This window comes from Lepus europaeus, chromosome 13 (assembly GCF_033115175.1).
Source record: "Lepus europaeus isolate LE1 chromosome 13, mLepTim1.pri, whole genome shotgun sequence".
Lineage (NCBI taxonomy): Eukaryota > Metazoa > Chordata > Mammalia > Lagomorpha > Leporidae > Lepus > Lepus europaeus.
This window is the reverse complement of record NC_084839.1, coordinates 69,091,450-69,113,993: the sequence shown is the minus strand read 5'-3', so window position 1 is coordinate 69,113,993 and position 22,544 is coordinate 69,091,450. Positions and strand designations below refer to the sequence as shown.

Here is a 22,544-nt window from a genome sequence, read left to right as displayed (position 1 = left end):
ACACGTACCAGCTACTGGCATCTATCTACTTTAATTCCATATGGGTACATAGCCAACCCTAAGAAGCAGGTCTACCTTGGCGTGCTTCTGAACTTTACAGTGATGGACAGCAGAGATGAATCAAGAGTGTCCCCTAGAGGCCAACTAACCACCATGCGTATCGGGTAAGTGGGTGAGAGAATAAGTGGATAAGGGCTATAAGCACGACTTCTGAGTCTGTAAACGTTAAGAAAACAAGGTAGGTTAAAACCTCCCAGCTCCCAAACAGTAACCTGTGGGCCACGGCTCCAGTTCAGCTTGGCTGAGCTTTCTAACAGCCGGTCAATCTAACGGCCACTCACGTGAGACACACAATGGATGCACTGTGACTCTCAGTACAAACACTCTGCCTTCTTCATCACTCTTCCCCCAGCCCCAGACGGCAGTGCGGTGGTCCCTAGAGGTCTTTGCTGGGGTGGGCAGAAACAGAAGCTGCTGTGGGGATGGAGGGGTCGAGCAGGTGGGGTCAAGCCTCCAGGAGGAAAGGGTGGGTGGGTTCTCAGATTAGGTGTGAACTAGGTCCTTAAGCACTGAATCCTGGCATGGCTCAGAAGCAGGACAAAGGGTGCAGCCTCAGCTTGGGCCTCCTGCATAAAACCAGACGCTCAAGGCCTGCCTTCCAAGGTGTGGGGAGAAAGCCCTTTCACAGCGGCCTGGCGGGGGTGGGTAACAGGGCAGCCTAATGGCTGCCTAAATGCTCTGGGCAAGGGCCTGGATGACTGAGCCTGGGCCAGAAGAGGGTCCCTCGCATCAGCCCTAACCAGGCCGCAGGCTGCCCTGGCTTCCCTACAGATCCAGGATTTGAGACACCCATTACTTCGTTTCTATTCAGAACACAAGAACCTTCCAATCTGTACACAGTCACACAGGTCCCAGCTGAGAGGGGCCCTCAGTCATGAACTCTTGCACTCTGCAGGCGGAGAGCCCCAAGTGGCTAACACCTTGCCAGCAACAGAGCCAAGGCCCAGGAGTCCACCCCTCCACTCCCACCCTGGGGACCAGCTCTTTCTCCCGTCTTCTGGGGTTAGCTCTTTCCCCAACATCGTGGCTGCCTTCTGGAGGCCTCCGTAGCACACCCTGGGAGCTCTGCACTGTGCGTGGAGGCAGGATCTGCTCTTTTTGCCTCTTCCAGGAAGCTCTCTGAGGAGGAGACTGGCCCCTGCTGGCCCTGCTGCTGTGGGTTCGCCAAATTACAGCGAGGTGGCTTACATCTGCTCCGTGCACTCTGGGCAGAGACACTCCTCCTACACACGTCCCAGGCACAGGATTACAGCTATATGTGCATGATCTCATCTGCTACCTGGTCTGCACGATAATTTGTTCCGACGTTGTAAATGCTGGCTTCGCGAGTGATGACCAATAGCCTGGGCTCTGATCTTGAAATCAAGAGGGTGGGAAGAGGGAAGTCCACCAGAGAAGGCTAATGGCCTTCTGCCCAGCCTACAGGGCCAGTCCCTGGGGCAGCTGGAATGAGGCTGAGAGGGGGCACCCACCCTAACCAGATGACTGTCCACAAAGCCCACCCGGGGCTCTCAGCAGGCTTGTGCTGTGCCGCTACAGACAGTCCATGTCCCCCGCACTTGGGATTCTCAGGAAAGACACCGCACAGCTCCCCGCACCTCTCCCCATGAGAAAAAATGATCCTCTACTACTTGCTTCACTGCAAGTTAATCAAAAGTTATTTATTTTCTTAAAAGTATAAAAACACATTTAAAAAGGGACTCATTTCCAGTTGGAATGAGGAGAGAGTATCACCGTGACACATAATCCGCGTGGGCGCGAGTCCTCCACGGATGAAGCTCTGCTCCCAAACCAGCGCTGGCTTTCATCAGCACCCGCCCCCGGCTCTTTAGTAAATTATTATTTGTGAATTACACATGGACAGAGTGAGCTTTATTTAAACCAGACTCATAAAAGTAGGGGTTGTACATCTCTGGGTTCACAAAATATAATAGGGCTCTAAGGAAAATAATCTTGTCAGTCCCAGGGGACTTTCCTCCCCAGGAGTTGATTGGTCACTTTCTGTGGAGGGAAAGAAAGGCAGGAAGGGAGTTAGGTACCCCAGGGAGGGACACAGCCGGCCCCTCCTTACCCCTGCTCCCCCTAGCCATGCTGCTGAAGAGGCTGCTGTGGCTCTACTCATATCTTGTTTATGCCACTCACTTTCAGAAACTCTAGTGATTAGCCACAAGAGACTTCCTCAAGGGTGCAGTTAAGATCATCTACAATCAATAGCCACTACTTCTACACAGATGCAAAAATCGTAGGCCTGACAGATGAACCCATCCACCAAGTACGGGAGGGCCTGGTCCTGCCACGCTGAGCAGTGGACAGGCCGTGCAGAGCCTGGGCTCCGACCCCACCCGACTATGCTCTTTCGGTTCCTGACTTTCTAAGTTCTCTGGGATACAGTGAGGGGACTGGGGAGGGGATCAGTTGGTGGTGAGACCTGTGCCTATGAGGTTCTGGGACATGTAGCACCACTGCTGCCACCCTCCACCCCGCCCCAAGCTGACAACTCTTATGCCACACTCAGATACTTTCCAGTTTACTTCAATAGCTCTAGAGGTATTTTACTCACTCAAGAGGGGCAGAAAATCACCACTTAGAACTCTGGAATGAAAACCTGACAATCCTGATATTTGGGACTTTTCCACCGTGTTCTCTAAATGCATTCTCCTGTGGGTGGAATTTGGCTTCATTCCAAATGCACGAACAGTGTCTTCCACAATTCAGCCCGAAGAGCCGAACCTCACCTGAAATCTAGCCACTGGTGCCTCACCTCTCTAGCTGCAGCATGTTTAAGTTCAGTCCACCCCTGAGCAGTTCTGAGGGAATGCTCCAATGGATCAGACACGTTTGTCCACGGCTCTCCTCCCGATAAACCCAATGCACCCCGCTCCACGCAAGGCAATGACTGACCTTTTTATACAGCTGGGCTCGCAGCCGGTACGTCTTATATTCCAGTCTCCTCTTCTCCTCTTCTCTCTTTTTCTGGACTTCTGGCAGCTGCTCATACATCCTTAGGGAAGGCACCAGTGCAGAGAGAGGCAGTCAGGAGGCTACCACACAGGGATCTCTTCTCCCACCCCTGCCTGTGTGCAGTGAAAATGATGTAGAGGCCCTGCAGGAAAGACTCATAGACCAGAGAAGGCAAAGAACCTCTCAAGGAACACATGGGGACAAGTGCTTCCCCAGAGTCCGGCTCTCTCCTCTCCACACCTCTCCTTCTCACCATGACACAGTTGAAAGAGAACTTGGACGGGGAGCCCAAATGCTGAGCTGCACTCCCAGCTCTGACCTGATGCTGGGTTACTTCCTCGCTCTGGGCTGCTGTTTCCTAAACACCCAGAGTGACTAGATGGTATCTAAGATTCCACTCAACTCTTTGACTCACATGAAAGTGGTGCACTAATGTAAAAGGGGCCAAATGAGAACTAAAATTGAACAGAAGCACCCCAACAAAGATATTTCCGTTTCAAACTTGAGTCTCTCTCTGGAAGAGGGAGACTTAATCCACCCATGTTTGAAAGCACTGAGATCTTATCAAAGATGCCTCTCTTCCTGTGAGCATGCTTCACAAGTCTCTACAGCAAGAACTCCTCTCACAGAGGTGAGTGTCATCAGTAGCCACAGTGAACAACGGATAATTATTCCAAATTAAATTCTGTGAAGAGTTAGAATGAATGAATGAATGAAGTGAATAAATGAATGAATGAAGTACCACTTCTCCAATTTTGAGGACTTAGGACTCCTAAAAATTGAGAATTCCATTGTAGGGTTTATCTGTTAATACTACATTAAAAATTAAACTTAAATATATTTTAATTCATTTAAACATAACAATAATTATATTACCTGATAAGTAGCCTTTTTTTAAAAAAAGGATTTATTTATTTATTTTAAAGGCAGATTAATATAGTGTTACTTTTGTTTAATAGAATTTATGTATTGAAAACACACACACACAAGAAAGGCAGAGTTACAGAGACAGAGAGGGAGAGTAGGAGAGATCTTCCATCCACTGGTTTACCCTGCAAATAGCCGCAACAGTCAGAGCTGGGCTGGTCCGAAGCTAGGAGCCAGAAGCTTCTTCTGAGTCTCGCTGTAGGTGCAGGGGCCCAAGAACTGGGACTAGCCTCCCCTGCTTTCTCAGGCCATAGCAGGGAGCTGGATTGGAAGCAGGGCAGCAGGGATGCCAGTATTGCAGGCAGCGGCTTTAGCCACCATGCCATAATGCTGGCCCATAACCTTTTTGTTTTTTCCTGAGTAAACTATAAGGATGTTTTCCAAAGCAAATTTTACATTTACCACAAATCTTATTAATTTCTGGTTTATAGAAGACAGCTTGATTTATTTCTGCTTCCGTTTTACGTCTGCTGTTGTATGTTGTTCTAGCTCAAGTATGCATTTAAAAAATCCAGCTTATACACTTTTAGAATTGAAAAATTCAGGAGTACTTTAATGTTCTTTTCAGCTAACAGCTGATCTTTGATGTGACACTAAAACTTGACAAGGGGTGGTTTCCTAAAAACTACTTACAAGGGGCCAGCTGTGTGGCATAATAGGTAGGCCTCCACCTGTGGCGCCAGCATCCCATGTGTACTGGTTTGAGTTCTGGCTGTTCGATTTCTGATCCAGCTCCCTGCTGATGGCCTGGGAGAATAGTGGAGGATGGCCCAAGTGCTTGGGCCCCTGTGCCTGCGACTGGAGGAAGCTTCTGGCTCCTGGCTTTGGATGTAGCCCAGCTTTGGCCATTGTGGCCATTTGTGGAATGAAGTAGTAAAGGAAGTCCTCTCTGTCTAGCTCTTCCTCTCAAATAAATAAATATATTAAAAAAAAAAAAAAAACTTAGTTGCAAGGTAGAATCTGAAATCTTACCAATGAAATTTTTAGACCCTATTACATAAATATACCAATCTGTCTTGCACTTTGAATAGATGTTTTATCTGTGCCTGATTTTATAGCACCAAGCAACAATTATTTGGAAAATCCTGGTCCACCGAGTAATGCAGCTCTTCCAAATATCAATAAATTCACTTACAATACATGGAAAACATTGTAAGTAACATGTGTTACTGTCCCTGCTGATCTTATCACGAAAGCCTAATCTCATAGTGGTAGGTACCGGTTTTCTAGAATTCTATTCTTTGTTTGAAAGCTCAGATTTCTCTTTGGCAATAAATACTATCAGCAGTTTTCCCTGAAGTGATAGACTCACTTCTTCCTTTTCAAGAAAATTTCAGTTATACACCCAAGTCAGAATAATCAGTTCATCTGTCATTCTCTCAAGTGAAAGTCGTGCTCCATGACAGAGGCAGCTAGTTCAGCTCATTCCACTGGCCATGGCACAAGAGCTTTCCCCCACAACAGTCATCCTGGGTGTGCAGCAGAAGCACTGTACGTGCCCCCACATTCCTGGTATGTGGCTGTGTGGAGCACAAAGCCTGCCAGACTGGCACAGTGTGGTGTCCCGTTCTTGAGCAGTGTGAACGCACCAGCAGGTTTGCTCTCCCCTCCTCCACTGCATCTACATAGCTAGTGCCAACATCACCGTAGTGAAAAAGACATGTGACATTCTCGTATGATTTGTAAGTCAGTTTTGACCTTGCAAATCCTCGGAAAGGATCTTACCAGCTGCTGGAGTCCATGGATCACTCTCTGAGAACCACGGGATTAAAGCATCCCTTCAAATTACCTGTAACTTCCCAACTGGAGAGTAAAAGCAAGATTTCAAGAGAACTGCTTAAATCTCCTAAGATAGATTGTTTTCAAGAATCACCTCTTCAGAAGCATGATGCCAACACCAAACTGTTCTTATTAAAGCAAGGAATCTCTAAGAGGTAACTCTTAATCTCATGAAAAATAAATGCAGATCACTAATTAATGAGTAGCTAAATCCTTGTAATGGCAAAAAGTCAAAAAGGATGTAAGGAAAAAATTAGATTTTTTTAACTCTGTACTTCTGCTCTGCTCTTTTTCCCAGAAGCAATCATTATTATCTTTTTCTCTGTGTCTTCCAGAGATACTCTATCCACATAAAAGGATACAAATCCATACACACTCAAACACTTCTTTTTAAAGACCACAAATGGCAGCAATGAACACGTCCTTCAGAATCTTGACTCTTTTTTAAAGCTTTACTTAATGAGTCCTGGAGAGCGCTCCTTATCCGCTCCATTGGATAAATGCCCAAAATGAGACTGCTGAGATAGTATGGTCCTAGATAAATATTTACTGTTATGTTAAAATATTCTTTATTAGGTTTGTGTTTTAGCAAATGTGAGCCAAAAGTACACATATTAGTGAGGATTCTTTTCATCATTTATATGCCAGTCAACCACACCATCAGCACCTATCTATTTTTCTTTTCTTTTTAAGGGCCATTAGTGAGAAACTACTTTCACAACTAGCTGTTTCATATTTTAACTTGAGCATAATGCCTTTATTCTGGGGAGCAAGCAAGTGCTCCTGACCACTTGGTGGCCTGATTTATACTTTTAAAATGACTCCTGGTCCTTTGGTCTTACCGTTTAGACCTCTGAATCATCTCCTTCTTCCCAATGGGCTTGGTCTTCTGGGCAGCCAGGAGCACTAGGCAGGAGGGAAGGAGGGTGTCAGGACAGTGACTTAATAAGGAAGGGCACGGCGCTCAAGAGCTGTGAGAAGCGGCTGCTGGACGTTGTGCCCTTGACCTAAACTGGGAGGTAAGGCCAAACCCAAGTAAGATGACAGTGACTGTGACAGCAGCCTAACTCCCCTGAAGACATGACACCTTGGAGCACAGATCTGTTCCAATTAAAAAACCTGACCAGTCTATAGGGAAGATTTATAGGTAAGGCTGTAATGAAGGCATTGGGTAGTATTTTATAGTTTTTATAGCTTTCCTATGTTATTTTATTGAGCTGTTACACTTTGTGTAATTGTTAAGAGCACAGACTCTGGAGCCAGCTCACCTGGGTTCTTTCACTTATCAGGGGTATAATCTTGGGCAAGGCACTTCATTTCTCTCTGTCTCTGCTCTCTCTCTGTAAAACAGGGCTCTCAGTGGTCCCTACTTTAGAGAGGTACTGTAAGCATTACAGGGTCTGGGTAAGACACAATGCTATGTAAGTGTTTATTACTATGATATATTATTATTATTATTATTATCATCATCACCCTATAGGGTACAGTAGCCTGTAATCAGTCCTCCTTTAAAGAAAAAAAATTACACATTTGGAATCAACTTGCTTGCAGACACAGAGCTGGTTTATAAGAAGTCATTCTTACTGCACACTCCTGTTTTTAAGAGGCAGTGAAGGGGGCTGGCACTGTGGTATAGTGGGTAAAGCTGCCGCTTACAGTGCCGCCATCACATATCCGCACCAGTTTGAGACCTGGTTGCTACACTTCCAATCTAGCTCTCAGCTATGGCCTGGGAAGGCAGTAGAAGATGGCCCAAGTGCTTGGGCCCCTGCACCTGCATGGGAGACCCGGAAGAAGCTCCTGGCTCCTGGCTTTGGATCAGCACAGCTCCGGCCATTGTGGGCATTGTAGGGAATGAACCAGTAGATGGAAGACCTCTCTCCCTCTCTCTCTCTCTGCCTTTCAAATAAATAAATAAATCTTAAAAAAAAAAAAAAAAAAAAAAAAAAAAGAAGAGGCTACAGGCTACAAGGCTACAGGAACTGGGCTCACCTGGGCTTTGAGAGTCCTGAGCGCTGACCGGGGCAAGGTCTGCTAGCTAAGGGGATTTGAGTCTGGGCAAACTTTCTGTCCGTCTGCCTGGCCTGGCCTTTAGCAGTGCTCCACAGCAAAGCAGCAGCCTTGCCTGCTCCTCTCCACGAAGGGAACAGTGAAAAGCAGGCCTACCTCTCTCGGGCAGGGGGGCCGGGGCATTGAACAGCGCATCCCGCTCACTCTGCAACACATTCTGCAGCTTCCGTTCCTGCACAATTAGCCTCAGGCGCTTTATCCGCTCCCCAGAGCGGGAGATGAAGTCAGGTCTGTGGAGCTGCAGTGCTTCCTGAGGAGGAAAGAAAAAGCCCCCACTCACATTGATGACACAGGTATTTGCCAGCACCTGTGAAACAGCACCTGCCCAGCAGGTGTGTACAGTCTGGTTCTAAGGCTGAGAACACATCAAGGGGTGGAGGACACTCTGATAGCTCTCCGCTCCAGCAGGGAAACCCAAGAGGTGCCTCTGAAGGAAGCCAAGAACTGAGACTGTGGCAACTACAATTCTCCCAAATGTTGATGAGATACAGTCAAGTCCAGTGTGCTCTGAAATCCCTCCTCAAATACATATTAAACAACATTTCCTTTAGCCCCCAAGGGACATGTCAGAGGGTTGGTGCCTTCTGAGCACTGAATCTCCTGTTAGGCAGGTATCTGTAAATTCGATGGGCAGTGCCATAATCCTCCTTTCTGTTGCCTTGTCTCCAGACCCTGAGGGAGCTGCACTGTAAGAGTAAGGCAGCCCTTGGATTAACGGTGCCAAATCAAGCCCTTACGTAGTATAAGCAGATCAACTGCAGAAGTGCTAGACAAGAGGGTTGCAGGACTGAAGCTCAGAATGACAAGTCACAGATATAACTCCCTTTGCACCTTGCTCTCCGCCGGCTTCCCCACACCCCGACATACGGCAAAAGTTAACTTGATGTCACTGCACCTGTAGAGTTGCTCTCACAAACGGCCTTGGTGTGTCCCGACCATGATCTTGGCTTGGGCCTGCCAGTGACCCCCAGTCGGCCACACGCTGTCCCTGCCAGTTCTGTTCCCGCAGCGGTTCCCTCCAGGGTTTGATTTTGGTTATTGGTTCAAACCAGGAGACACCGGGGCCACAAATCTTGGGCAGGTTTTCCTTCTTAGATTCAAACTTCACATCTTCCACAGGAACAAACCATGAAACTCCTACAGGAAATATTTTTAAGAAGTAAAAATGATTTTTCAGTTTGTAAACCCTGCTCTGCTCTCATCAAAGACATGCAAATAACAGACTTTTGGGGGACTCAGTGGTCAGCCCTTGAGTCTGTCTTAATTTCAAGTGTGAGTCTGGACACTTTGGAAATTTGCTAAGGTGGTGGTTGATGGAGGTGGGGTCAACAGAGTTATTCAAAAACAAAAAATCTTAGCACGAGACCTAATTCATCAGTATTTCTGTTACAAAAGCTGTAATCAGAAACTGACCTTCACAGGAATTCTGTTTGCTCTTCCTTAACTTTTTGTCTCCAAGATAATTGGTAAAGAGCATCTTTTCCTCAATTTTTTCTTCTGACCAGGAAGTCACATCACTATCCTCTTCTAATCTGGCTTCGCTAGAACTTGGAGTCGGGAAAGTCACGCCAACGTCTCGAGTGTGTTTTCTGGCACCATTCACAATCTCCAAGTGACCTGAGGGCAGAGACCACGGGTGTTTCTCAAATCGGCCAGTGAACCTTGTTCAGTGCTTCAAAGACATGCCTCGTCTGGTTACAGGGAGAGAGAGAAGGGAGGATGCACAGCCAGAGGAGGAGGGAGAAAGGCAGGGAGATGGCGGAGGAGAAGAAAAATGAAGGTTTGGATGTCTAAGTGAGTTTAGATATTGTAGAGAAACAGGAATAAAAAGAGATTCAAAGGGTAGAAGACTTCAGTTCTGATCCCAAGGCAGAAAGACAACACTTACATGCAGGTAAGGAAGAGGTTGAGAGACAAGACTTGAGCAGGGTGAAAAAATATCAAGAGAAAATCTTATTTTTGTCTTATAAGATTGAAAGATACAGGAAGACAAACTGAAAAGCCTTCTCCCCACTTCTTGTTCTCCATCCACTGTCTCACAACTCCGTCAGAGACCAGGAAATTATCTCTGCACATTCAAGCAATTCTTCATCATTTTTTAAAAGTACAAAATACACATAGTTGTATAATGGATGCTGTTCCGTAACTTGACTTTTATTATATTGGAGATCTTTCAGAGAGAGTTTCCTTATTCTATATAGGATTTCATTATATGGCTGTATAATAATTTATTTAATCATTCAGTTATTGATGGACATCTAAGTTGATTTCAATTTTCAGCTATAACACACATTAACACTTCAATGGTTAAACACTTGTCATTTTGCACAAAGGCAAGTATTTCTAAGGCTAAATTCGACATATGCACAGTGTATCTAGAGGACAAACTGCAAAAACAGAAGTACAAGGTCAAGGTAATTTTGACAGAAACTGCCAAATTACTTTTCACAGAGGTTGTATCAAGTTATACTCGCACTCAATGTATGAAGGTACTCACTTCTCTACACTCTGCCCACAAACTTGGATTTTTTTGCCACTCTTATATGTGAAAAATGACATTTGGATACACAGGCAGTTTTATTCTTCATTTCTTTCATTATGAGTAATGCTGAGTATCTTATGTATTTAAGAGACATTTCTATTTCAGTGGAAAAGTTTGAACACAAGTAATTTACCTGCTTGTACGCCCTTGTTTAACATGTGTACATTTTGCTTGTTGCAAATGGTAGAGTTCGAGCTCAAGAAAGTACCAGCAGAAGATGAAACAGAGTCAGAAGAAATCATCTGGTTTTCCTCCTGGAAAACAAGAGAGATCCTGCTATTGTCACCTCAATCAACTGCACAGTTACCCGTAGGATAAGCAAGCCTACAAGGCTCCAAGAGCCCCTTCTCATCCAATTCACATTGCTGAGATGCAGCTGGGAGAAGCTGGTGTACAATGTGAACATGCTGCCTTGTATCTGCCACAGAGAGCATGCTGGTGTAGGTGGATCAGGCCTGGGGTGTTAAAATGGGTAATCAAAAATAAGGCTGGGGCCGGCGCCGTGGCATCCCATATGAGCGCTGGGTTCTAGTCCCGGTTGCTCCTCTTCCAGTCCAGCTCTCTGCTGTGGCCTGGAAAGGCAGTGGAGATGGCCCAAGTGCTTGGGCCCCTAGCACCCGCATGGGAGACCAGGAAGAAGCACCTGGCTCCTGGCTTTGGATCGGCGTAGCTCCAGCCAAAGCGGCCATTTGGGGGATGAACCAACGGAAGGAAGACCTTTCTCTCTAACTCTGTCAAATAAAAACAATAAATAAATAAGTCTGGGTATTTCCAAAGCTTGGAAACCCTGAAGGGGATACTAGCCAAGCATTACCCTGTGCATCCTGAATGGAATTCTAAATTGATATTTGCATATAATTGTTGAAATTTATTTCTTTATTTGAAAGGCAGTGTTACAGGAAAGGGAGAGCCAGAGAACGAGATATCTTCCATTCACTGGTTTACTCCCCAGACTGAGCCAGGCCAAAACCAGGAGCCTGGAACTCCATTCAGGTCTCTCACATGGGTGGCAGAGACCCAAGAACATGGGCCATCTTCGTTCCTTTCCCAGGTACATTAGCAAGGAGCTGGATTGGAAATAGAACAGCTAGAACTCTAACTGGCATCCATATGGGATTCTAACATTGCAGTCTGAGGCACAAATTGCTGTGCCACAATGCTGGCCCCAGGTACCTGCATGTAATTTTGATGTCAGATAGAGGCTGAAGATAGCTAAAGAAAGTGATGTGCTACAGAAAGTACTCTCCAGTAAGAACAAACTCACCTACACAAGACCTAAATGTTAGAAAGAATAAAATAAAATGTTAGAAAGAAAAAATATTTAGGTAGCTAACTAAAAAGGAACTATGAGATTTATGACATTACAAAAACAAAACAAACAATGGGGCAGGCATTTGCCCTGGCACTTGGGACACCTGCATTCCCCACCAGAGTACCTGGGTCTGAGTCCAGGCTCTGCTTCCAATTCCAGCTTCGTGCTAATGAGGATCCTGGGAAGCAGCAGGCGATGGCTCAAGTACTTGAGTCCCTAGCACAAGAACCTAGATTGAGTTCTTGGCTTTTGGCTTCAGCCGTGCCCTGGCTGTGTGGGCACTTGGGGAGTGAGGCAGAGGAAGAGTTCTCTGTCTGCGACACTAATGGGGGTGTGCCTGATGGTAATGCACTATGCCTTCTCTGCAGCTGTGAAAAAGAGACAGAAGGCACTCTAGGAACCAAAAATGGACTGCCTTTCAAGATAATATTTTCAAATACAAAAAGCAAACTGTGTTGCTGTTTTTTTGTGAAAAGGGATGAAAACACGTGGAGGTGTTTGCTTTTTTATGTATGAAACTTTTCCGGAAAAAAAAAATCTAGATTAGAAAGAAATAAAACTGCTTTTATTTGCAAATTACATGATCCTTTCCATAGAAAATACTAAGGATTCCACAAAGAGGTACTAGAATTAATAAGTAAGTTTAGTCAGGCTCCAGAATATAAGATCTAAAAAAATATATATTTCTATATCTAGCAATGAGCAATCTAAAAATAAAATTAAGGAACAATTCCTTCTCAAGAGCACCAAAAAGAGTAAGACATTTAGGAATAAAGTTAACAAGAGAAGTTCAAGATTTCACACCACAAACCACAAAACACAACGGGGATAAATTAAAGGTCTACAGGTCTGAGGCTGTGAGATGCTGCACATAAGTGGATTGGAAGACGCGAAATCGTTAACGATGGCAATCCTCCTCAAATTTTACCAGAATCTGAAGGCATTTTTAAAGAAACTCACAAGCTGATCTACATGGAAATATAAAGGATGAGAGCCAAAATTTATTGAAAAGGAAGAATAAAGAGGGAGAATGTATGTTTCCAGATTTAAAAACTTGCTATAAATCTACAGTAATCAAGATATTGTCGTATTAGTGTAAGGATAGACATATCAATGCAACAGAACTGAAAGTATAGAAATAAAGTGTTGGGACCAGCATCGTGCCTAATAGGTTAAGCTCTGCCTTTGATGCTTGCATTCCCTATGGATGCCAGTTGGAAACCTAGCTGCTCCACTTCAGATCCAGATCCCTGCTAAGGCACCTGGGAAAGCAGTGAAGATGGCCCAAGTATTTGGGCTCCTGCACCCATGTGGGAGACCTGGAAGCAGCTCTGGGCTCCTGGCTTTGGTCTGGCCCAGCCCCAGCCATTGCAGATTTTGGGGAGTGAACTAACAGAACACTTCTCTCTCTTCTCCCTCTCACTCTTTCTCTGTCTCTCCTCCTCTCTCTTTCAAATTTAAAAAAAAAAAAAAAAGGAAAGAAATTCTTTAGGGCAATTGATTTCCAACAAAGGTGCCAATGTAATTCAATGGAACAAAGGATGGTCTTTTTTTTTTGTTTTTAAAGATTTATTTATTTATTTGAAAGTCGGAGTTACACAGAGTAAGAAGGAAAGGCAAAGAGAGAGAGGTCTTCCATCCAATGGTTCGCTCCCCAATTGACTGCAACAGCTGGAACTGTGCCGATCCGAAGCCAGGAGCTTCTTTGGGGTCTCCCACACGGGTGCAGGGGCCCAAGGGCTTGGGCCATCCTCTACTGTTTTCCCAGGCCATAGCAGAGAGCTGGATCGGAAGTGGAGCAGCTGGGATTAGAACCAGCGCCCATATGGGATGCCGGCACTTCAGGCCAGGGCATTAACCCACTGAGCCACAGCGCCGGCCACAAGGATAGTCTTTTGAACAAATGATTCTGGGACAACTGGATAGCCACATGCAAAAAAAAAAAAAAAAAAAAAAAAAGTTAGGTAACAAAAAGGGAATATATAATGGGATATAGAGTTAAAAATAAGAACTAAAACTATAGGGGCCAGTGCTGAGGCATAGCAGGTCAAGCCGCAGCCTGCAGTGCTGGCATCCCATATGGGTGCTGGTTCAAGTCCTGGCTGCTCCGCTTCCAATCCAGCTCTCTGCTATGGCCTGGAAAAGCAGTGGAGGATGGCCCAAGTCCTTGGGCCTCTGCACCTGCATGGGAGACTTGGAAGAAGCTCCTGGCTCCTGGCTTCAGATGAGCCCAGCTCCAGCTGCTGCAGCCATTTGGGGAGTGAACCAGAGGATGGAAGACCTCTCTGCCTCTAACGCTCTGTGATTCTGCCTTTCAGATAAAAATAAATAGATATTAAAAAAACTATACAACTTAAAAAAAATAGGAGGAAACCTGTATGACTTTGGTTAGGGAAAGAATTCTCAGATATTAACAAAGCATGACCTATAGAAGAAAAACAACTTAGGCCAGACTTCATCATTAAACCATTTGCACTTCAGAAGACAGTTTAAAAATAAAAAGTCAAGCCACACATTTACAGAAATTTGAAAATCTCACGCTTGATAAAAGACCTATAACTAGAATACATAAAACTCTTACAACTCACTAGCAATACAAATAACCTAATTTTAAAATCAGCAAAAGATTTGAATAGACATTTCACAAAAGAAGATACAGGTGGCCAATAAGCATATAAAAAAATGTTCACTATCATCAGTCACTAGGGAAAGGCAAATTAAAATCACAATGACACCACTTCACACCCGCTAGGATGATGATAACCAAAAAGATGGACAGTAACAAGTGTTGACAAAGCTGTGGACACACACAGCAGATACAGCCATTTTGGCAGTTTCTTAGTAAGTTAAACAAAAATTTATCATATGACCCAGCAATCCCATGCCTACATAAATACCCCAAAGGGAAAAAAACAGTATGGCCACACAAAAACTTTCACGTAACTGTTCATACGAACATGCATATAGGTATTGTCTAAATAGTTAAAACAATCCAATCAACCAGTAAATAAAATGTGGTGTATCAATGCAACAAAATAATATCCAGTAATAAAAAGGAACTACTAATACAGACTTCAACATGGGTGAACTTTGAAAACATGAAGCAGCAGCCAGGTGCAAATGACATTTTATGATTCTATTTAAATATGCAGGAAAGACAGACGGCACTTTAGTGGTTGCCTGGGGTTGGGAATGTGGGATGACTACAAACAGGCACAAGGGATCTTTTCAGGATAAAACTGTTCATCGTGGCCGGCGCCGTGGCTCAACAGGCTAATCCTCTGCCTTGCGGCGCCAGCACACCAGGTTCTAGTCCTGGTCGGGGTGCCGGATTCTGTCCCGGTTGCCCCTCTTCCAGGCCAGCTCTCTGCTGTGGCCAGGGAGTGCAGTGGAGGATGGCCCAAGTCCTTGGGCCCTGCACCCCATGGGAGACCAGAAGCACCTGGCTCCTGCCATCGGATCAGCATGGTGCGCCGGCCGCAGCGCGCTGGCCACGGCGGCCGTTGGAGGGTGAACCAATGGCAAAGGAAGACCTTTCTCTCTGTCTCTCTCTCTCACTGTCCACTCTGCCTGTCAAAAACAAAAAACAAAAAAACTGTTCATCGTGATGATTGCCCAGTTCTGTAAATTTACTAAAAATAATTGAGCTGCATGCTTAATGTGGATGAAATTTATGGCATGTAAATGATATATCAATAAACTGTTTTTAAAAATCTCTGAAAATCTTCAAGAAAGTGGTAACACTCACTGTCTCTGGAAAGATCTCGCTAGTGCCTGAGGCATAAGAGCAGAAAAGGCATTCTTTGCAAAATACTATTTTACATACTTTTAAATTTTTACCCTGTGATTATATTACCAGTTTAGGAAATGAGAACAAAATAAAACTTTGGAGGAAGGTCACGGGAAATAGAGATTTCAGCAGGGAGAAGAGGAGATCGGTCTTCCTGTGCTCGCAGTTTCAGAATTACAACGCAAGTACATTTCGGATCTTTTGAGTCAAAACCTTTGGTCATCTGGAGCCTTGGACAAATGGGATGAGTGCTGTGAACAGGGAGGGGTGGTGCAGCCCCTGAAGCTGAGGCTGAGGTCTCCTTTCCTGCAGGTGCAGAGGGGTTGATGCCACAGGAGAGGGTAAGACCACAGGTCTCCTGTGGTCCCTTCCAAGCCTGGGACTCTGTGAAGTGCACAACCAGCCACGGCATGCTTGACAACAAAATGTATTCCCTCAACATAATGTATTTATTTAGTCTTCTAGGATAGCGAAAATGAAAGGACAGATCAAAACAAGCACTCACTATGATGTAGAGAAGTTGGAGCCCTCATACATTGCTGATGGGGATGTAAAATAGTACAGGACTTTGGAAAACGCTCTGATTATTCCTCAAATCACTGAACATGGAGTTACCACACGACTGAAAAACTGTACTCCTGGGTATATATATCCAAGTGAAATGAAAGCAAAAAACAAAAACACAGCATGGACGTTTATAGCAGTTTTGTTCATAATAGTAAAGTATTAAAAAACCCAAATGATTTTGAACTGATGAATAGATAAATAAAATATGGTATAGTCACACAATAGGTTTTCTTAACTTGGCCATAAAAAGGAACAGATATATGCTAACAGGTAGATGGACCTTGAAAATACAATGTTAAGTGAAAGAGAGCAGTCACAAAAGACTAGGTAGTGTATGATTTCATTGACATGAAAGGTCCAGAACAGGCAAAGCCACAGAGACAGAAAGTAATTAGTTAGTGGTTGCCAGTGAACTGTGGCCAGGGTGAGAGTTTGGGGAAATGAGGACTATTAATACATATTGCTCTTGTTTTGGGTGGATGCTCAAATATTCTAATAAAACTAGATTAAGGTGATGGTTGCACAGTTCCATGAATATACTAAAAAAAAAAAAAAAGCTGTCTACATCAATCTTGTGACATGTAAAATACCTCAAGAAAGCAGTAACAATGTTTCTTCATGCAAACTGAAATAAATGTGGATTATGAAGTGCTGTTTGTAGAAAAAAGGCTCATCATGTCCTATGGCTCCTCTCTCCTGTTACTGAATCAGGGATCTAAGAACAATGGAAGGTGACCCAACGTGGACACTGGTTTTCATAGGTGTGACACAGGGCTCCACTCTAAGCTAGAGCCAAGTGCAAACTGTCAGAAGTATGCAATCACACCATGTGATGCTGGCTTCCACTCACAGATTCGCAACAAATAATCACAACACACAGGCCTGCACTTGTGTCTAACCATTTGCATTGAGGACCTATCATGGAATAAATTTTTTTCCTTGAACACATTTAGATACTGTTGGTAAACCACAATAGTGCTTTTTCCTTAATCAACAGGAAAGTCTCAGGCATCTCCTCCGACCTCAGCATCCCTCAGGGCCTGGGTGTGAATTAGCCCACTCCGTCCTCTGCAATGGGGCTTAGATTTAAGTGACTACAAGCTAACTGACATCAGCTTCCATGGTTTAAGGTTTTTGTGGCACACAGTCTAGGAAGGAGATACACACTGGCTGGCTGCTCTAATTTCTATTATTATGACAGCAAGCATACCTGATGATGCCTTATTCCATACCAGGACAAGAAAGTAAATGTATTAAGCTTTTTGTACCTTTTTTGTTTAATTAAAATTTAGGTGAGACTCATTCCCATATTTATTGATTAGAACATCAGACAGACTCAGAAATAAAAGCCTTTCAACTAAAAATTATGATTTTGAGGTTAAAATTGAGCTTAGGAAAACATATCCAACCTAGGAAAAAATGTCTTTTTTTTTTAATTTATTTTTTGACAGGCAGAGTTAGTGAGAGAGAGACAGAGAGAAAGGTCTTCCTTCCATTGGTTCACCCCCCAAATGGCTGCTATGGCTGGCGCGCTGCGCCGATCCGAAGCCAGGAGCCAGGTGCTTCCTCCTGGTCTCCCATGCAGGTGCAGGGCCCAAGGACCTGGGCCATCCTCCACTGCCTTCCTGGGCCACAGCAGAGAGCTGGACTGGAAGAGGAGCAACCGGGACAGAATCTGGTGCCCCAACTGGGACTAGAACCTGGTGTGCCGGCGCCACAGGCAGAGGATTAACCTAGTGAACCGAGGCGCCGGCCAAAATGTCCTGCTTTCTTACAAATGATCCCACGTGGCTATTGTTCACGTAGGAAGATTATCATTGCCAACTTTCAGCCAGCTGGATACCTACTGGAAGATTCTTTTCCTTCAAAGGAAATAATTAATGCTAATTCACTTATAACCACTCAAGTTTAGATCTAAACACCGACAGATAAAATTAGAAAGGTAGTCTATGGGGGCCTGGTGCTGTGGCACAGCAGGTTGCCTCCTGCAACACCAGCATCCCATATGGGTGCCATCTCCAGTCTTGGCTGCTCCACTTCCGATCCAGCTCCCTGCTAATGCACATGGAAAAGCAGCGGAGGATGGCCCAAGTCCTTGGGGTCCCTGCACCCACGTGCAAGACTTGGAAGAAGCTCCTTGCTCCTGGCTTTGGCCTGGCCCAGATTATTGAAGCCATTTGGGAAGTGAACCAGTGGATAGAAGATCTCGATCTACCTTTCTCCTAACCCTTCCTAATAAATAAATAAATAAATAAATTTTTTTTTTAAAGAAAGAAATATAGTCTATGATACCAACAATCTCTTCTGGTGAAATTTTTAGAAATGTGCAGATCTGGGACCAGTGCCAGGAAGTATTGGGTAAAACTGCTGCCTGCAATGCCGGCATCCCATATAGGCACACTGATTCGAGTCCCAGCTGTTCCACTCTGATCCAACTCTCTGCTCATGTGCCTGGGAAAGCAGTGGAGGATGGCCCAAGTGCTTGGGCCCCCATACTCACGTGGAAGACCCAAAAGAAGCTACTGGCTTCGGACAAGTCCAGCTCCGGCCATTTTGGTCAAGGAGGAGTGACTCAGCGGATGGAAGACAAAGACCTCTCTCACTCTCTGTCTTTCCCTCCCTCTCTCTAACTCTGCCTTTCAAATAAACAAATCTTGAAGGAAAAAAAGTGTAAATCAAATGACAATTGTAGTTTCAATAATAAAATTTACTAACCAGTAAGTAGTGACACAATCACAAAGTACCCAAAAAATAATATTTTGACATGTTTAATTTCCAGAAAGAGAATAAAGGCTTACAAAAGCAGGAACTCAGGCGGTAACTATTATTTTTCTTTAAGAAAACCAGAACTGGCCATCTATTTCTGCAAGTATGAGAGATTGGGCAACTAAAAAATCTTGGCCCCCCAAATTATGTTTGCACAATAGGTCCTTGGAAATTTTATTTGGGTATGCAAATGTGTAAAGACTGCAGAGAAAGAAAACATTCTTGGTGATGCCAAAATTCAAATTAGAGTTATGTGAGAGGATGGCTAAAATGCAATGAAATCATTATGGTCAACAGTCCTTAGAACTTAGGTCAAAGAAACTAATAGAATAGTCAAGTTTCCCAGACAATGGCAGATAGAAAACAGTACAGGGAGAAAATGAACCAACAGTTAAAATCACCCATTAACCCATGGGGAAAACCAGAAGGTTAACAGATGATCATGAAAAACTTGTAGAGGATGGTAGACCTAGAAGTCAGGGGTCCCAAAAAATTTTTCCATCAGGTTTGAAAAATTATGATCTGCAAGTGGCCCAATTTTTTTTCTTCTTTGTATTCTCCCAGATGTCCTCTCTCTTGGCAGTAATATCTATAAGGATGTGATCACTCTTACATGGATGATTCTGATATCTTTATTTCATTTATGAGATATTCATAGGGCAGACAGACCTAGCTTGTTAGGATTTTCTGAAGCAACTTCAAGTTTAAAAAATAAAAATCCGTTCTTCATATATCAGTTAGCATTAGTTTCCTCTTCAGAGCTTTCCATTTTAATAAGTTGTCCAAATATCATTTGTTTTGTATTGAAATTTAAAAAGAATCAAGTGGATTAATTGGCAAATCCAATAGATGAGAGCTCAGCTTAACAAAAGAATATTAGATTTTTCTAATAAATTATATTACTTTCTTATTTAAAAATATTGACCATTTGCTAACCATCTGGAATAAAATATCTATACACACAAAATAGATTCCATGTGGAGTTAAGAGTTTAAATGCATTGCCTTCTGACCTTCAAAATAGTATTATAAAGAAAAATAAGAATTTTTATAATTTTAAGGTTGGGAACATCTTTCTTGACATAGAATAAAGTATCAAAAAAGTTAAGTGCACAATCATATTATTATAATCTTCATACAACATAATGAGTGCTTAAGAATCAATAGGAATGGCCGGCGCCACGGCTCACTAGGCTAATCCCCTGCCTGCGGCACCAGTACACCAGGTTCTAGTCCTGGTTGGGGCACCGGATTCTGTCCCGGTTGCTCCTCTTCCAGTCCAGCTCTCTGCTGTGACCTGGAAAGGCAATGGAGGATGGCCCAAGTCCTTGGGCCCTGCACCCGCATGGGAGACCAGGAGAAGCACCTGGCTCCTGGCTTCGGATCAGCGCAGTGCGCCGGCCACAACGCAGCAGCAGTTGCAGCCACTTGGGGGGTGAACCAACGGAAAAAGGAAGACCTTTCTGTCTCTCTCTCTCTCTCACTGTCTAACTCTGCCTGTCAAAATAAATAAATAAAATAAAATAAAATAAAATAAAGAATCAATAGGAAGCTGGCTCCGTGGCACAGTAGGTTAATCCTCTACCTGCAGCACCGGCATCCCATATAGGTGCTGGTTCCAGTCCTGGCTGCCCCTCTTCCAATCCAGCTCTCTGCTATGGCCTAGGAAAGTAGTAGATGGGGCAAGTGCTTGGGCCCCTGCACTTGCATGGGAGACCCTGAAGAAGCTCCTGGCTCTCGATCGGCACAGCTCCAGTGGTTGCAGCCACATGGGGAGTGAACCAATGGAAGGAAGATCTTTCTCTCTGTCTCTCCCTCTCACTGTCTGTAACTCTACCTCTCAAATTAAAAATAAATAAATAAAAAAATTTAAAAAAAGAATCAATAGGAAAAAAAATTGTCAGGGAAAAATGGACTAGGGATAAAAAGGCAACTCCTTCAATAAGAAATGTAAATGAAATCAATATGCAATTTAAAGCAATAGCAAATATGAAAAAGGGCCAGCGTTATGGCACAGCAGGTTAAGCTGCTGCCTGCAAAGCCAGCATCTCAAATGAGTGCTGGTTCAGGTCCCAGCTGCTCTACTTCCAGTCCAGCTCCCTGCTAGTATCTGGGAAAGCAGCAGAAGATGGCTCAAGTGCTTGGGCCCTTTCCACCAATGTGGGACATGGGATGAGTTTCAGGCTCCAAGCTTCAGGCTGGCCCAGCCCTGGCCATTGTGGTCATCTGGGGAGTGAACCAAGGACTAGAAGATCTCTGTCTTTCTCACACTCTCTGTAACTCTTTCAAATAAATCGTTTTTTCCCCCCAGAAACTCTGATACTACCGAATTGGCAAGGGAATTAAGTCATACTTTGTTGATAAGAACATGTATTTGTTCTCTAATTGGCTGCCACATCTGGAGCTATGTGCTCTGAAGCCAGGAGCCACAAGCTTCTTCTGGGTCTCTTAGGGAAGTGCAGGGGCCCAAGGACTTGGGCCATCCTCCACTGCTTTCTCAGGCTACAGCAGAGAGCTGGATGGGAAGAGGAGCAGCTAGGACTAGAACTGGTGCCCATGTGGGATGCTGGCACTTCAGGCCAGGGCTTTCACCCACTGCGCCACAGCGCCAGCCCTCAACTGTGTTCTAATTGGTCTTTTTCAACTAAAATATCATTTAAATCTACAATTTTCCTTCTAAATACATTTTTGTCTTTATGCTATATGCTTTTAACCATCTTCCATTGTTTTTTCAGTGCTTCTGTAACCCAGAAATTACTTAGAATGGGATTTTAAATTTTTACATACTGATTTTAAGAATTCGTTAAGTTCCCATTTTACTATATCTGGGTTAGAAAACACAGATTTACTTAAAACATTCCTACTTTTGTTATTTATCAACACTTTGCCTAATGTGCAATTTGTTTTTTTTTTTTAAACATTCTATGGGCATTTGGAACAACAATGGATGCTGTTTTTTGGGAATGAAGTTTCATAAATATACTTTAAATCAAGCTTGTTAATATTGTTATTAGGGGCTGGCGCTGTGGCTTAGCGAGTTAAGCCACTGCCTGCAGTGCTGGCATCCCATATGGGTGCTGGTTCAAGTCATGGCTGCTCTACTTCCAATCTAGCTCCCTGCTAATGCACCTGGGAAAGCAGCAGAAGCTCGCCCAAGTCCTTGGGACCCTGTACCCATATGGAAGACCTGGAAGAAGCTCCTGGCTTCTGGCTTCAGATTGGCTCAGCTCTGGCCATTGTGGCCATTTGGGGACTGAACCAGTGGATAGAAGATCTCTATCTTTCAAATAAATAAATCTTAAAAATTGGTATTAAAAATCTTCCTCTAAAGTATCCCACTTTTACAATACTTTTGTTACATCCTGCATTATAATTATGCTTGGATGAATGAACTAATGAATACATTCTGGTTGAAAGCACAGCGACACTTCCAAGAGATTATTATTCTTCCCTTGAAATTACAGAGTGGGATATGGCAGACACTCAAGGCAAGTAGTGTCTAAATAAAAAGAAAAAAATTCCCATATTATAGGAATTTGTGTTTCTTACCTTGTGGCAAAAACTAGTTACTTGGAGAGAAGTGAAAATAGGAATTTTCATGCACTGCAAGTAGAATACAGATTGGAAGGCAATTTGGTACTAGTTGTAAAAACTCAAGTATACATATAGTCAATGACCCAAGAAGTCCACTTCTTGAAATATACAGTAAGTTAGTCTTACATAGTACATAGGTCCAATAAGGGACAGGGACAAGGATGTGCACTGCAGTGT

General features: G+C 43.9%; 1 protein-coding gene across 6 annotated transcripts in view; it reads right to left on the bottom strand.

Moving 5' to 3' along the window:
* Positions 1-1,702: 1,702 nt before the first annotated feature.
* The window catches only part of ALMS1 (ALMS1 centrosome and basal body associated protein), a 166,311-nt gene continuing 145,469 nt past the window's right edge, over positions 1,703-22,544 (bottom strand). For 5 of the 6 annotated variants that reach the window (XM_062209660.1, XM_062209663.1, XM_062209664.1 and 2 more), the window contains 7 exons: positions 10,473-10,593; positions 9,211-9,414; positions 8,693-8,934; positions 7,894-8,047; positions 6,570-6,633; positions 2,962-3,061; positions 1,703-2,061 (listed from right to left, as the gene is read on the bottom strand). In XM_062209660.1, coding sequence (XP_062065644.1) covers positions 2,017-2,061; positions 2,962-3,061; positions 6,570-6,633; positions 7,894-8,047; positions 8,693-8,934; positions 9,211-9,414; positions 10,473-10,593 — 930 coding nt within the window. In that variant the 3' untranslated portion in view covers positions 1,703-2,016. The remainder of the gene's footprint in view (positions 2,062-2,961; positions 3,062-6,569; positions 6,634-7,893; positions 8,048-8,692; positions 8,935-9,210; positions 9,415-10,472; positions 10,594-22,544) is intronic. The other variant, XM_062209661.1, reaches the window with a different exon arrangement.